General features: G+C 45.6%; 1 protein-coding gene across 4 annotated transcripts in view; it reads left to right on the top strand.

Moving 5' to 3' along the window:
* The window catches only part of LOC311126887 (A-kinase anchor protein 9-like), a 130,859-nt gene extending 114,674 nt beyond the window's left edge, over nt 1–16,185 (top strand). For all 4 annotated transcript variants that reach the window (XM_084158577.1, XM_084158576.1, XM_084158578.1 and 1 more), the window contains 17 exons: nt 197–257; nt 2,782–2,903; nt 3,048–3,248; nt 3,445–3,612; nt 3,851–3,989; nt 4,273–4,441; nt 4,633–4,783; nt 4,988–5,344; nt 6,064–6,363; nt 10,150–10,379; nt 10,489–10,594; nt 10,856–11,041; nt 11,672–11,878; nt 12,055–12,287; nt 14,518–14,612; nt 14,943–15,206; nt 15,401–16,185. In XM_084158577.1, coding sequence (XP_084014703.1) covers nt 197–257; nt 2,782–2,903; nt 3,048–3,248; nt 3,445–3,612; nt 3,851–3,989; nt 4,273–4,441; nt 4,633–4,783; nt 4,988–5,344; nt 6,064–6,363; nt 10,150–10,379; nt 10,489–10,594; nt 10,856–11,041; nt 11,672–11,878; nt 12,055–12,287; nt 14,518–14,612; nt 14,943–15,206; nt 15,401–15,444 — 3,033 coding nt within the window. In that variant the 3' untranslated portion in view covers nt 15,445–16,185. The remainder of the gene's footprint in view (nt 1–196; nt 258–2,781; nt 2,904–3,047; nt 3,249–3,444; nt 3,613–3,850; nt 3,990–4,272; nt 4,442–4,632; nt 4,784–4,987; nt 5,345–6,063; nt 6,364–10,149; nt 10,380–10,488; nt 10,595–10,855; nt 11,042–11,671; nt 11,879–12,054; nt 12,288–14,517; nt 14,613–14,942; nt 15,207–15,400) is intronic.
* The last annotated feature ends 1 nt before the right edge of the window (nt 16,186 follows it).

Genomic DNA, 16,186 nt, shown 5'->3' with positions numbered 1-16,186 from the left:
TTAGGCACAAAACAGAAGTGAGTAACAGAACAAAAGACTACCTGGAAGCTTGTTTTTGTTTTCTGTTTGTTTGTTTTCTTCTGTTTGGTGCCTAATAAACATGACCCAGATGATGAGTTTGACATTTTTATGGGGGAGTGGGGAGGTAAAGGAACTCAAACTCTTCTGTGTACTGACCTGGTTTCATGCCCTCCAGGCCCCCTCATCGAGACCAGAGCGTCCCGCAGGATCGCAATTCAAAGACGGCTACACCAGTGGTAAGTTGATGTAGTGTCGCATAACGCACCTCCATGCCAAATGTGAGCCTCTGTATTCAATGCTATGCCGAATCGCTCTCAAGAGGTCACGTGTTTTCCCTAGTAATCACAATACCCTAGGCCAGGAATCATCAACTAGATTCAGCTGCGGGCCGATATTTTCTGGAGCGGATGGTCGGGGGGCCGGAACATAATTACAAATAATTTGTTGACTGCAAATTGACCTCAAGAAGCCCAAACAGATATAATATTTGACTAAAACATAATAATTTGTAACCTTGCTTACATTTGTATACGATCACGTGTCTCGCTATTATTCGTGGGAATACTTGGGAACAGAGTTCTTAAATGAAAATCACTTGGAGATGTTTATTGGGGGGGGGGGGGGTGAATAAAACCACCCGCAAGCTAAATTTGGCCCCAGTTGGGGAACCCTGCCCTAGGCTATGTAACACCTTCACAATTATTATTTTTTAACTAGGCAAGTCAGTTAAGAACAAATTCTTATTTACAATGACGCCCTATCAAGAGGCAAAAGGCCTCCTGCGGGGACGGGAGATAAAATAAAATAAAATGTAGGACAAAACGCACATCACGACAAGAGAGACACCACAACACTACATAAACAGAGACCTAAGACAACAACACAGCATGGCAGCAACACATGACAACACAGCATGGTAAAATCAATGCATAAATTCACTATGTATGCAAAAGTAGGTGGACACCCCTTCAAATCAGTGGATTTGGCTATTTCAGCCACACCCGTTGCTGACAGGTGTATAAAATCAAGCACACAGCCTTGCAATCTCCATAGACAAACATTGGCAGTAGAATGGCCTTACTGAAGAGCATAGGATGCCACCTTTCCAACAAGTCAATTCGTCAAATTTCCGCCCTGCTACAGCTGCCCCGGTCAACTGAAGTGCTGTTATTGTGAAGTGGAAACGTCTAGGAGCAACAGCGGCTCAGCCGCAACATAGCAGGCTACACAAGCTCACAGTACGGGTGCTGAAGTGCCTAGCGCATACAATCGTCTGTCCTCGGTTGCAACATTCACTACCGAGTTCGTCGGGAGCTTCATGAAATGGGTTTCCATGGCCGAGCAGCCGCACACAAGCCTAAGATCACCATGCACAATGCCAAGTGTTGGCTGGAGTAGTGTAAAGCTTGCTGCCATTGGACTCTGGAGCAGTTGAAATGCGTTCTCTGGAGTGATGAATCACGCTTCAACATCTGGCAGTCCGATGGACGAATCTGGGTTTGGCAGATGCCAGGAGAATGCTACCTGCCCCTGTGGTAGAAATATTTGACTCAAAAGTAGTCAACTCAAAAATATCTCTCAAGAAACTGGAGCTTGTGAATCCAAAAATTAGACTTTTATTATCTAATAACAAAAGCCGAGCAGTTCCATGGAACGGCTGTCTCTCTTTGGCTTAGAGCTCCCTTTTATACACACACAAATGCACAAACATGCTTACATGGCATATACAGTTACTCCCCCTATGGCAAATTCCTAACTTATTTTAGTTCTGCACCACCCTTCTCTTTCAACGTCCAGCTGTCACACATGGTCCACTCCAAAAGGTCATGAATACTTTTCTATATGAAGCCTCTCATTTCTATTGGTTGCGTGGCTCAGGCCCTTTCTTAAAAAAGAATATACATACATTCATTTAAAACACAGTTACATACTGCATGGCTATATTCCTTATTTAAGCATGCATCTGGATTATAAAATATCAAACATGTTTATTATATTTTACCTTTGGCATCTCCCTACATTTGCCTTAATGATACATAAAATATCTCTATACCCCAATGCATAGTGCCAACTGTAAAGTTTGGTGGTGGAGGAATAATGGTCTGGGGCTCATTTCCATGGTTCGGGCTAGGCCCCTTAGTTCCAGTGAAGGGAGATCTTAACGCTACAGCATACAATGACATTCTAGACAATTCTGTGCTTCCAACTTTGTGGCAACAGTTTGGGGAAGGCTATTCCCTGTTTCAGCATGACAATGCCCCCGTGCACAAGGCGAGGTCCATACAGAAGTGGTTTGTCGATCGGTGTGGAAGAATTTGACTGGCCTGCACAGAGCCCTGACCTCAACCCCATCAAACACCTTTGGGATGAATTGGAATGAGCCAGGCCTAATCACCCAACATCAGTGCCCGACCTCACTAATGCTCTTGTGGCTGAAAGCCTTCCCAGAAGAGTGAAGGCTGTTATAGCAGCAAACTACCAAAGGACACTCCATGTTAATGCCCATGATTTTGGAATGAGATGTTCGACGAGCAGGTGTACACATACTTTGGTCATGTAGTGTATATACCATACAGTGTCAACAAACACAGAATTTCATGAGTCATGGCATGACTCTTTTGAGTTGATGCACATGTTTTCTGGTGTTTGTAACAATGGATGCTTTACATGACTTGAGAAAGTGTTATTTTGCATGCCCATTCAAATAGAGTTTTGCTTCCATTGATATGCAATGTTAACCTTGTGTGTACCCTATTGCAGACAGCTGTTCTGAATGGAGTCAGCGGACAGGCTACGACCTGCCTAACCTGCAGCAGGAGTTCAGGACCACGCCAGAGGGAGCCAGGAAAGAGACAGACGAAGCACTGCCTGACAGAATTAAGGTACAAGAACTGCATTTGGCAATGTAAAGTTAAGCATGTCTTTATATGGCAATCTGTGTATGTGAGTGTATTGGTGAAGATGTCTGGTTTGCACATGGTTTTATGTTTATGAGATGAATGTCTGTACATGTGTGTCCACTCCAGAACCTGCTCCGCGAAGTGCACCAGGAGGGCATGCAGGTGCTGTCCCTGTCAGCGCTGCCAATCCCAGAGGGCGAGGCTGACCCAGCCAGCCTGTTCCACCATGCCCAGGGCTGGCCCAAAGAGAGACAGGCCTTGCTGGCCACCGTGGAGTCCCTCAAGGCCCTCATTACCCAGATTCAGACGCACAGCAGGGAAACACAGGTACAGTACTGGTAGCATTTGTACTTTGTAGCACGGATACTTTGTGCTGGTATCCTTTCTTCAATACAGTAGGGTTTATTTTTTTGGGTCGCAGATTAAATGAAACATAGCTTTTAAGGCTGAATTGAGCCTTCAGAAACCCTTTTCTCTCTCATTTTCTATAAATATGTGTGTCAATGTGCTTGTGTATGTTCAGACCCCAGGTAGTGCGGACTGGCGTGGGGAGCTGCTGGGGGCAGTGCAGCAGGTGTTTGTAAGGGAGCGGAGTGTGCTGAAGAGCGCCCTCTATGCACGACTGGACCAGCTGGACACTAGCGACGCGATCATCCACCTCAACCAGCAGGAGCACTGGCTAGCTGAGCAGGTAGCTAACAAACACTTAAAACTCAGGTTAGCCTCTAACCTTAGCGTTACCTGCTTATCTTATTATTAGCATATTAACTAGCTGGAGAGTGGGATATAGCCAACAGGTAACAGAAAAATATAGAGCCGTTTTAGTCTAGAGTCAATTTCTCCACTTTGTAGAAAAACTTGGTGGTCATATGCATTCGTGTACAGTTGTTTTTAAGTTCCAAGGCTAAACTGTGTCTGTATATCTACAGGACGCCCATCACAGAGATGCCATGGGGATGCTGCAGACTGCAGACAGAAGCAGTTTGCTGACAGAGGTTCGGCAGCTCCGGGCCCAGCTAGAACAAATCCAAGCCCAGGAGCCTGGCAGGAGAGGCAGATCCAATCAAGGTCTGTAGTCTGGCCCTCCAGTGGTTTCTTATGCCGTGTGTGTGTTAGTTGTAAGGACACATAGGGATGATGGATGAATGGCTTGGGGGTCTGAATGGGTGGGGGCTGGATGGATGGATAAATTCATTGATTTATTGACTGACTAATATCTATAGTAAATTGTCTTCGATGAGGTCACAGCTATTTCACTCAGTGCAACCAATATCATGAATTTAAAAAGGATAAACAGCAGCTGATTCTAATGCCTTGCATGTTGTTTTGTCCGGCTGTTTGTCCCACACAGGTGTTGAGCAGCAGAGGGAGAGAGGTGGTGTTCCGGAGCCCCACATTCTGCAGCAGGCTGACAGGGCTCTGCTGGAGGAGCTGAAGGGAGAGCTGGCCCAGACCAAACTAGAGCTGGAGTCCACGCTCAAGGCCCAGCACAAACACCTGAAAGAGCTGGACACAGTCAAGTAAGGTTTTAATGCACGCTCACACAGTTAGACGCATAAAAGAGCAGAACATTCTCAGGTAAGACTATTTAGAGATATACAGAAACAAACATTGACTTACACTCCCCTTCCCAGCCTTGGTATTACATACATGTGTAGTTTACCTTCCTAGTTGCTGTTGGATGGATCCAACCCGGTGTCTTTGTTTCTAGAACGGAGGTGTCACAGAAGGCTGCTGAGGTGGACACCCTGGCGGACAGACTGGCAGACGAACAGAAGAAGGCCAGAGAGCTGCAGTGGGCCTTTGAGAAGGAGAAGTGTAAATCAGACAAGAAAGAGGAGTTGGAGAGAGAGGAGCTGGAGGTAATACAGTTTGTAGGAAAGGTAGAAGACTGTAATTTCACACAAGTGTGTTCAGGTATAATTGCCTACTTGTTTCCACGTCTTCACTTTAGTGTGTTTTACTTAAATGTAGTGTTTTACTGATATGTTCACCTTAGTCACTGGGGTATTATCTACTCAGGTGTGTTTCACAAGTATCTCTGTCTTTACACCCTGTCCCTCCAGGATCTCAAACTGGCCCTGGAGGAGCAGCAGAGTCACGTAGCCCAGCTGACCTCAGCCCTAGGCCAGGAGCGCCTGTCCACCTCCCAGCTGTCCCTCCAGGCCGAACAGGAGTGCTCCAGGTTGCAGACCCAGGCCTCACAGCTCCACGTCCAGCTAGAGTCGGAGCGAGCCCGGGCCCAGGAGCTGAGTAGTGCCCTGGAGAGAGAGAAGGAGCTCCGCCACCACGGCTCCTCCTGGAGAGAAAACCCAGAGGGGGAGGTGGCTGAGAGGGGGGAGGATGAAGTGGTGGGAGGGTCACTGTCATCCGAAGGTCTGCTAGAGGGACTGCAGAGGGATCTGAACAAGAAGCATGCTCAGGTGGGCTGTTTGTTTGTTTGTAGATGAAGCAGACATACACACACACGTACATACACACTAGTTTACTTACAGCAAGTCGTATGATGCACTATGAGTATGTGATAAAAGGCACTATCAATGTAGCCTCCTGGCTTTAGTCTAGAAAGGCTGTTTTGATGTTGTCACGATGCGTCGATAATGAAGGGGGGTGTGTTTTTACTGGTTGGTTTCTCCTCCGTGTCTTTCTCACTCAAACACCCACAGGCAAGGCCACACACAGCCTTCGAGCGCCGCCCCCTTCCATTACAACTGTTGGATTTTCAAGTCCAAACGAGAGGTCTCAACCCCCCCAGGAAAAAACGAACATTTGAGAGAACCAATCAATGAGTCCACAGAATTTCTGAGCGAATATTGCATTAACAAACGGCCTCCTGTCCAGACCAGTGAGTCACAGCTCTTCCTCGCTGTGTGGTCTCATGGGCCAGGCTGCTATCAATGCCCTGCACACAGGAGATTCACATAAAGTGCTAGCAAAAATATTGTGTTGGCATTATGACCAGTTAGGTCATGTGATTCTACACCCCCACTAAATTGTGCGACCATATTGGCTCATCAGGTGGTGCATCTGCTTTCTCCAAACTGTCATGACGACTTTACATAGGCATTACTACTGTAGTGACTATAGTTACCTCCACTTCTGCATTCCCACTAAATCCTGTGACCATCTATTCCCTCTTCAGGTGGTTAGTCTGCTGGATGAGGTGGAGGCCCAGAAGCTGGCGGCGGTGCGACGGGAGGAGGAGTTAACCTCTGCAGCTCAGAAGTCATGCCAGGACCAAGAGGCTCTGCGTGAGGCCAAGGGCCAGCTGGAAAGTCTGGGGGAGCAGGCACGGGAGGCCATGGAGCAGCTGAAGAGAGAGGTGCAGCAGGGGAAGTGGCTGAAGCAAGAGAAGGAGAGGCTCCAGGAGAGAGTGGTCCAGCTGGGAGAGACGAGAGAGGGGGAGAGGAGTAGGACGCAGCAGCAGTCTGATAACCAAAATGTGGGTCACATTTACAGTTGAAGTCGGAAGTTTACATACACTTAGGTTGGAGTCATTAAAACTTGTTTTTCAACCACTCCACAAATGTATTTCTAACAAACTATAGTTTTGGCAAGTCGGTTAGGACATCTACTTTGTGCATGACACAAGTAATATTTCCAACAGTTGTTTACAGACAGATTATTTCACTTATAATTTACTGTATCACAATTCCAGTGGGTCAGAAGTTTACATACACTAAGTTGACTGTGCCTTCAAACAGCTTGGAAAATTCCAGAAAGCTTTAGAAGCTTCTGACATCATTTGAGTCAATTGGAGGTGTACCTGTGGATGTATTTCAAGGCCTTCCTTCAAACTCAGTGCCTCTTTGCTTGACATCATGGGAAAATCTAAAGAAATCAGCCAAGACCTCAGAAAAAAAATGTGTAGACCTCCACAAGTCTGGTTCATCCTTGGGAGCAATTTCCAAATGCCTGAAGGTACCACGTTCATCTGTACAAACAATAGTACACAAGTATAAACACACATGGGATCACGCCGCCGTCATACCGCTCAGGAAGGAGACTCATTCGGTCTCCTAGAGATGAACGTACTTTGGTGCAAAAAGTGCAAATCAATCCCAGAACAACAGCAAAGGACCTTGTGAAGATGCTGGAGGAAACAAGTACAAAAGTATCTATATTCACAGTAAAACAAGTCCTGTATTGACATAACCTGAAAGGCCGCTCAGCAAGGAAGAAGCCACTGCTCCAAAACCACCATAAAAAAGCCAGACTACAGTTTGCAACTGCACATGGGGACAAAGATCTTACTTTTTTGAGAAATGTCCTCTGGTCTGATGAAACAAAAATAGAACTGTTTGGCCATAATGACCATCGTTATGTTTGGAGGAAAAAGGGGGACTTTGCAAGCCGAAGAACACCATCCCAACCGTGAAGAATGGGGGTGGCAGCATCATGCTGTGTGGGTACTTTGCTGCAGGAGGGACTGGTGCACTTCACAAAATAGATTGCATCATGAGGAAGGAAAATTATGTGGATATATTGAAGCAACATCTCATGACATCAGTCAGGAGGTTAAAGCTTGGTCGCAAATGGGTCTTCCAAATGGACAATGACCCTAAGCATACTTCCAAAGTTGTGGCAAAATGGCTTAAGGACAACAAAGTCAAGGTATTGGAGTGGCCATCACAAAGCCCTGACCTCAATCCTATTGAACATTTGTGGGCAGAACTGAAAAAGCGTGTGCGAGCAAGGAGGCCTACAAACCTGACTCAGTTACACCAGCTCTGTCAGGAGGAATGGGCCAAAATTCACCCAACTTATTGTGGGAAACTTGTGGAAGGTACCCAAAACATTTGACCCAAGTTGTTAAACAATTTAAAGGCAATGCTACCAAATACTAATTGAGTGTATGTAAACTTCTGACCCACTGGGAATGTGATGAAAGAAATAAAAGCTAAAATAAATAATTCTCTCCAATATTATTCTGACATTTCACATTCTTAAAATGAAGTGGTGATTCTAACTGACCAAAGACAGGGAGTTTTTACTAGGATTAAATGTCAGGAATTGTGAAACTGAGTTTAAATGTATTTGGCTAAGGTGTATGTAAACTTCCGACTTCAACTGTATATATCCTACATTCATAGACTTTGAACGAACCAAATACAGCGCTTTTGTATCAGATGATAGTACAATTGAATTAGGTTTTAGAGAAAATGTTTTAGCTATTGATACTATGATATTGTGTCTATTTGGCTGTCTTGTTGTTAGAACCCGGCTATGTATGATAAAATAATAAATAGTACATAGCCTTATTAACTCTGATGCGCTGTGTTGCTCTGGGCAACAGGCCCTGTATGATAATCCATTATAGATAATAATGTTAACATGGTGCTGTTTTACACTCAGCAACATAATAATAATGTAGGATAATCCACAATTTGGGCCAGTTGAGAGTCCGTTGGACATTTAGTTATTTAAACTCTGCTGTGCTATGTGTCTAGGGGCGGCAGGTAGCCTAGCGGTTAGAGCATTGGGCAAGTAACCAAAGGGTTGCTGGTTCGAATACCTGAGCCGTCAAGATTAAAACACTGTCGATGTGTCCCTATCCATGTATGTGACAATAAAACATACAGTGCATTCGGAAAGTATTCTGACCCCTTCCCCTTTTCCACATTTTGTTACGTTACAGCCTTATTCCAAAATGGATTAAATACATTTTTTCCTTCATCAATCTACACACAATACCCCATAATGGCAAAGCGAGAACAGGTTTTTAGAAATGTTTGCAAATGTATTAAAAATACAAATCAGAAATAACTTATTTACATAAGTATTCAGACCCTTTGCTATGAGACTCAAAATTGAGCTCAGGTGCATCCTGTGTTTCCATTGATAATCCTTGAGATGTTTCTACAACTTGATTGGAGTCCACCTGTGGTAAATTCAATTGATTGGACTTGATTTGGAACCTGTCTATATAAGGTCCCACAGTTGACAGTGCATGTCAGAGCAAAAACCAAGCCATGCAGGAATTGTCCGTAGAGCCCCGAGACAGGATTGTGTCGAGGCACAGATCTGGGGAAGGGTACCAAAAAATGTCTGCAGCGTTGAAGTTCCCCAAGAACACAGTGGCCTCCATCATTCTTAAATGGAAGAAGTTTTGAACCACCAAGACTCTTCTTAGAGCTGGCCGCCCGGCCAAACTGAGCAATCGGGGGAGAAGGGCGTTGGTCAGGGAGGTGACCCGAGAACCTGATGATCACTCTGACAGAGCTCCAGAGTTCCTGTGTGGAGATGGGAGAACCTTCCAGAAGGACAACCATCTCTGCAGCACTCCACCAATCAGGCCTTTATGGTAGATTGGCCAGACGGAAGCCACTCCTCAGTAAAAGGCACATGACAGCCTGCTTGGAGTTTGCCAAAAGGCACCTAAAGGACTCTCAGACCATGAGAAACAAGATTCTCTGGTCTGGTGAAACCAAGATTGAACTCTTTGGGCTGAATGCCAAGCGCCACGTCTAGAGGAAACCTGGCACCATCCCTACGGTGAAGCATGGTGGTGGCAGCATCATGCTGTGGGGATGTTTTTCAGCAACAGGGACTGGGAGACTAGTCAGGATCGAGGGAAAGATGAACGGAGCAAAGTACAGAGAGATCCTTGATGAAAACCTGCTCCAGAGCGCTCAGGACCTCAGACTGGGGCGGAGGTTCACCTTCCAACAGGACGACCCTAAGCACACAGCCAAGACAACGCAGGAGTGGCTTTGGGACAAGTCTCTGAATGTCCTTGAGCCAGAGCCCGGACTTGAACCTGATCGAACATCTCTGGAGAGACCTGAAAATAGGTGTGCAGCGACGCTCCCCATCCAACCTGACAGAGCTTGAGAGGATCTGCAGAGAAGAATGGGAGGAACTACAGGTGTGCAAAGCTTGTAGCATCATACCCTAGAAGACTCGAGGCTGTAATTACTGCCAAAGGTGCTTCGACAAAGTACTGAGTAAAGGGTCTGAATACTTATGTAAATGTGATATTTCAGTTTTTTATTTTTAATACATTTGCAAACATTTCTGAAGCTGTTTTTGCTTTGTCATTATGGGGTATTGTGTGTAGATGTAATCAATTTTAGAATAAAGCTGTAACGTAACAAAATGTGGAAAAGGTCAAGGGGTCTGAATACTTTCGAATGCACTGTATATTTTTTTTAGAACATGCAGGCTCTGAATGGGAAGTGATCATCATGGTAATCATCATAATGATATTTCTGTACTGTGTCTGTAGCAGGCCGTGTGGCGAGGCGAGCCCACAGACCGGACCAGAGACTGGGTGTTCCAGCAGAAGTCTGGCGACACGCTCACTGTCAACCCCAGCACACCTTCCCTCCTCAAAGTCACTGGGACAGGGGGCAACCTCGCCCCCCACCATGACCCCAAACACTCAGACAAGGTCTTGGGCAAACTGCAGCTCATCGCAGCCAAGATCCGAACCATGGTCAGCAAGGGCTCTGGCAGGTATGTCACAATTTTTTAACAACTTTGTCTCAAAACATTTGTATGTTATGTTCATGATGTACAGGTGTAGATTTATGTTTTCTGTGTGGATTGATCTGTGTGTGTGCAGGCTGACTACGGAGGTGGACAGTGAAGGGCTGTCGTGGCTGCAGACCAACATTGATGAGGTCATCACTATGCTGCAGCAGTCCCCAGCGCTCCCCTCGGTCCCTGAGGTGAATTGACACTTCTCATTTCAGACTACTCAGATTAGATTGATGTTTATTGTGCTACAAAAATATATTTCCACAGCTCACACATTATATACATAAACCACACAACAGGAAACAGACTACAGTCTTAGTCAAACTTAAATAGTAACCCCCTGCCCATCACCTGCACATGTAGGGAGGAAGCTACTCTACTTGATGTATAGAGTATTTGTATGACTTCAGTGGCTACTGAGCACTGACATTTATTCTCTGCTGTGTCTACAGAGCGCCGCCCTGCTGGCGGGAGGCCAGTCCAGCTCCCTGACAGAGCGGCTGCTGAGGCAGAATGCTGAGCTCACAGGCTTCGTTAGCCGTCTGACAGAGGAGAAGAACGATCTGCGCAACCAAACCCTCTGCCTGGAGGATGAGCTTCGACGCTACCGCCAGGCTGGTCTGGGATCAGGGGACAGCGTGAGTTCCAATACTAGATGGGATGTCGCTCAGTTGGTAGAGCATGGCGTTTGCAACGCCAGGGTTGTGGGTTCGATTCCCATGGGGGCCAGTAGAAAAAAAAAAATGTATGCACTCACTATCTGTAAGTCGCTCTGGATAAGAGCGTCTGCTAAATGACTTAAATGTAAATGTAGATCTAATGCAATTAAGGGCTAGTGACAGGTCTGGGATCAGTACAATACTAGTCCAATACTATACAGGGCCAGTGGCAGGTCGGGAATCTAGGGACAGGGGACAGAGTACAATACTCTAATGGTCCACTAGCCGGTGCCCCCGCACATTGACTCTGCACCGGTACCCCCCTGTATATAGCCTCCCTACTGTTATTTTATTTTACTGCTGCTCTTTAGTTATTTGCTTAAATTTTTTTTTTACTTAACACTAAAAAATAAAATAAGAAATGCATTGTTGGTTAAGTAAGCATTTCACTGTAATGTCTACACCTGTTGTATTCGGCGCATGTGGCAAAGAAGATTTGATTTGATTGCAGAGGCACCTAGAAATGGCGGAGAAGTAGCTTGTGGAGACATTGCTTTAATTTGCACCAACCTAACACGACCCCTCTCTACCTCCTATCCCTCCCTCCAGTCCAGGAGGAGAGGTGGCGTGGACAAGCAGCAGGAGGCGGCCAGCGTTCTGTTCTCGTCAGAGCGTGAAGCCTGGACCAGGGAGAGGAGCCGGCTGGAGAAGGGCCTGCGTCTAGCCCAGGCAGAGGTGACCCAACTCAAGGGAGAGATCCGGACAGAGTCCCTCAGAGACATGACCGGACCGGAGGCAGACAACACCACACTGAAGGTGAGCTCAAAGCTGCCCTGCTTCTCTCCATGACACTCACCTCTTTCAAATCTACCACTTTTCCACTCTTTGTCAGAGTTGAATAGTAAATACATTGTTGCACATCTATAAAACCCACTTAACTATCTCACACACTTTTTCAACCCTCCTTTCTCTCTCCTATTCCCCTTCTCCAGAATATGTATGGCAAGTACTTACGCGCCGAGAGTTTCCGCAAGTCCCTCATCTACCAGAAGAAGTACCTGCTGCTGCTGCTCGGCGGCTTCCAGGAGTGCGAGGAAGCCACGCTGTCGATCATCGCCCGCATGGGCAGCCGGCCCTCCCAATGCAGCCTGGAGTCCCTGATGCAGAGCCGCCGGGGGCTGACGCGCTTCCGCTCGGCCGTCCGTGTCTCCATCGCCCTCTCCAGGTAAACAATGGGAACTGGAGTGGTAGGATGGTGTTGCACCTGTTAGTATAGCTGATTGCTTATGATCATGCAAACATACTCCACAGTTTAAGGGTTTTATTATTAGCATATCGCCCTCTCCGGATAAACAGAGCAGCGTAGACTGTTGTTGTTGTGAGGCTATAGCTGCTAAATTATAATGCTCTGCAGTTTAAAGGCATTTATGATGAGCTTATAGCAAAATTATACTTATTAAAAGCCTTAATCAAGCTTATACAGTAAAGGAAAAAAGTATTTGATCCCCTGCTGATTTTCTACGTTTGCCCACTGACAGACATGATCAGTCTATAATTTTAATGGTAGGTTTATTTGAACAGTGAGAGACAGAATAACAACAAAGAAATCCAGAAAAACGCATGTCAAAAATGTTATAAATTGATTTGCATTTTAATGAGGGAAATAAGTATTTGACCCCTCTGCAAAACATGACTTAGTACTTGGTGGCAAAACCCTTGTTATCAATCACAGAGGTCAGATGTTTCTTGTAGTTGGCCACCAGGTTTGCACACATCTCAGGAGGGATTTTGTCCCACTCCTCTTTGCAGATCTTCTCCAAGTCATTAAGGTTTCGAGCTTCACGTTTGGCAACTCGAACCTTCAGCTCCCTCCACAGATTTTCTATGGGATTAAGGTCTGGAGACTGGCTAGGCCACTCCACGACCTTAATGTGCTTCTTCTTGAGCCACTCCTTTGTTGCCTTGGCCGTGTGTTTTGGGTCATTGTCATGCTGGAATAACCATCCACGACCCATTTTCAATGCCCTGGCTGAGGGAAGGAGGTTTCTCACCCAAGATTTGAGGGTACATGGCCCCGTACATCGTCCCGTTGATGCAGTGAAATTGTCCTGTCCCCTTAGCAGAAAAACACCCCCAAAGCATAATGTTTCCACCTCCATTTTTGATGGTGGGGATGGTGTTCTTGGGGTCATGGGCAGCATTCCTCCTCCTCCAAACACGGCGAGTTGAGTTGATGCCAAAGAGCTCGATTTTGGTCTCATCTGACCACAACACTTTCACCCAGTTCTCCTCTGAATCATTCAGATGTTCATTGGCAAACTTCAGACGGGCCTGTATATGTGCTTTCTTGAGCAGGGGGACCTTGCGGGCGCTGCAGGATTTCAGTCCTTCACGGCGTAGTGTGTTACCAATTGTTTTCTTGGTGACTATGGTCCCAGCTGCCTTGAGATCATTGACAAGATCCTCCCGTGTAGTTCTGGGCTGATTCCTCACCGTTCTCATGATCATTACAACTCCACGAGGTGAGATCTTGCATGGAGCCCCAGGCCGAGGGAGATTGACAGTTATTTTGTGTTTCTTCCATTTGCGAATAATCGCACCAACTGTTGTCACCTTCTCACCAAGCTGCTTGGCGATGGTCTGGTAGCCCATTCCAGCCTTGTGTAGGTCTACAATCTTGTCCCTGACATCCTTGGAGAGCTCTTTGGTCTTGGCCATGGTGGAGAGTTTGGAATCTGATTGATTGATTGCTTCTGTGGACAGGTGTCTTTTTATACAGGTAACAAACTGAGATTAGGAGCACTCCCTTTAAGAGTGTGCTCCTAATCTCAGCTCGTTACCTGTATAAAAGACACCTGGGAGCCAGAAATCTTTCTGATTGAGAGGGGGTCAAATACTTATTTCCCTCATTAAAATGCAAATCAATTTATAACATTTTTGACATGCGTTTTTCTGGATTATTTTGTTGTTATTCTGTCTCTTACTGTTCAAATAAACCTACCATTAAAAGTATAGACTGATCATTTCTTTGTCAGTGGGCAAACGTACAAAATCAGCAGGGGATCAAATACTTTTTTCCCTCACTGTAGCTGATTAGTTATTATTTCAAAAACAGGTGCTGGATTGTGAACGACTGTTATTATGAGTTCATACAATATCAGTAGTTATTTTGATAAACACGGATGGATTGTTCTGGTAGATAGTACTGTAGGCTAATGGTCCTCTGTACTCTAATGGTCCTCTAGCCTAGGGGTGTCAAACTCATTCCTTGGAGGGCCTAGTGTCTTCCTTTCAATTTAGACCTAGACAATCAGGGACGGGAGTTTCTTACTAATCAGTGACCTTAGTTAATCAATCAAGGGAGGAGCGAAAACCTGCACACTCAGCCTTCCGTGGAACAAGTTTGGCATGTGCTCTAGCACATCTTTTTGAATCAGCCTGTTCTGTTCTTCCAGAATGCGTTTCCTGGTCAAGCGATGGCATAAAGCTACGGGGATGAGCTCCATAACATCTGTCAACGTGAACAGAAACGGCCTGGGACTGTCACCAGGTATGAAAATCACATTCCCTCACACAATACCAACACAAGGAAAATGTACTGGGAAAATCACATGGAATGAATGAACTGATTATTTAGTTAAATGGTAAAGAACCAAGCTAGGCTAACCTAGGCTTACACACTTGTAGTCAATGAAGTGCTGATTGATCAGGTGGTCCACAATGCTAGCTAACCTAAATAAATAACCTGAATATTCTAAAATGCCAGGTTCAATACAAACCAGAAAATTAATAATGACCTTTTCATTGGCTGACTCATTGATCCTGTTTTGTGAGAGAAAACCCCCACAGAGTACTGACAACGGTTTCTCTTCCTCTTCAGGTAATGAGGTGAGGACAGACTCACCCTACCTGCAACCGGGGAGTGTGGAGGTGTACGGGGAGAGGAGAGGTGCCATCAGGGGACGAACTGGACGAGACTCCCCCAGGTCCGCCCTCTCCTCTGCACAACACAGGTTCCACATGGCTGGGGACCCTGGCACTCTGACCTGCTCCCACCTCCAGAACTACGACCCTGACCGAGCGCTCACCGACTACATCTCCAGACTGGAGGCCCTGCAGAGGAGACTGGGGAGCGTGCAGTCAGGTAAGACACACACACACACACACACACTTCCAACCATACTACCTCACACAATCTAGAGTTAAATACTGTAATGCCATAAGCAGAAATTGCCCTCTCATTCAATCACTAAACAAAATATGTGCAGATGATGCTTGCAATGTTCTTGTCAAGAGTTCAGTCTTGGGATCTAAACCACTTCATTTTGCCCTTCCTAGGTTCTTCTTCATATGCTCAATTAAACTTTGGAATAAAAAGATAAGTCTATAATTTACATTGGAACTGGCTTGAAGAAACTCAGTTGCCTTTTCTTGTGCTGAGCTTCGGTATTTTGTATCATTCTGCTGTGTACAGTATATTACGTGGGGACCAACAAACGTTTTTTGTGTGTAGACATCTTATAATCGGGCTTTTTGTCGCCAGCACTTGAAACAGCTTCTATGTTTGTAAACTTTGGTCTGCCTCTTTGTTGTGGATGAACACAATCATGTTAAATGTATATTTGTGGAATGCTAATTTAAAAGAAAAACCTGGAATAATTTAATTTATACTGTGTATGTTACTTTGTGTGGGTGGAAGAATACGTAGAGCAGGCTTCTCCGGAGAACTCCAGTCCTGGATAGGAACCGGGTGGGCGTGCAGGTCTATGCTCCAGCCCAGCACTAACACGCCTGATTTAAAGTAACCGTGGTTTCTTAAACGGAAGACCATGATTGGTTGATTATTGGAAATTGTTGTTAGTGCTGGGCTGGAACAAAAGCCTACACACCCAGTAGCTCTCCAGGATGGGAGTTGGGAGAACTCTGCCATGGAGAATGTTTGACTTTACTGTTGAAGAGGCTGCTACAGGATCTATATACACCACACTGTGTTTTATTAGAATGATATCTTGGACAGACTACAGAGGACAATTTGTAGAAGACATATTTTTGTAAAGGTAGGAGCTTTGAATTTTCTGGGTATTTTGTCAAAAACTGAAATAAATATGAATTTTAACACTTGGA

Source organism: Coregonus lavaretus (genome assembly GCF_964263955.1).
Source record: "Coregonus lavaretus genome assembly, chromosome: 3".
Taxonomy (NCBI): Eukaryota; Metazoa; Chordata; class Actinopteri; order Salmoniformes; family Salmonidae; genus Coregonus; species Coregonus lavaretus.
This window is presented reverse-complemented; position numbering and strand designations above follow the sequence as displayed.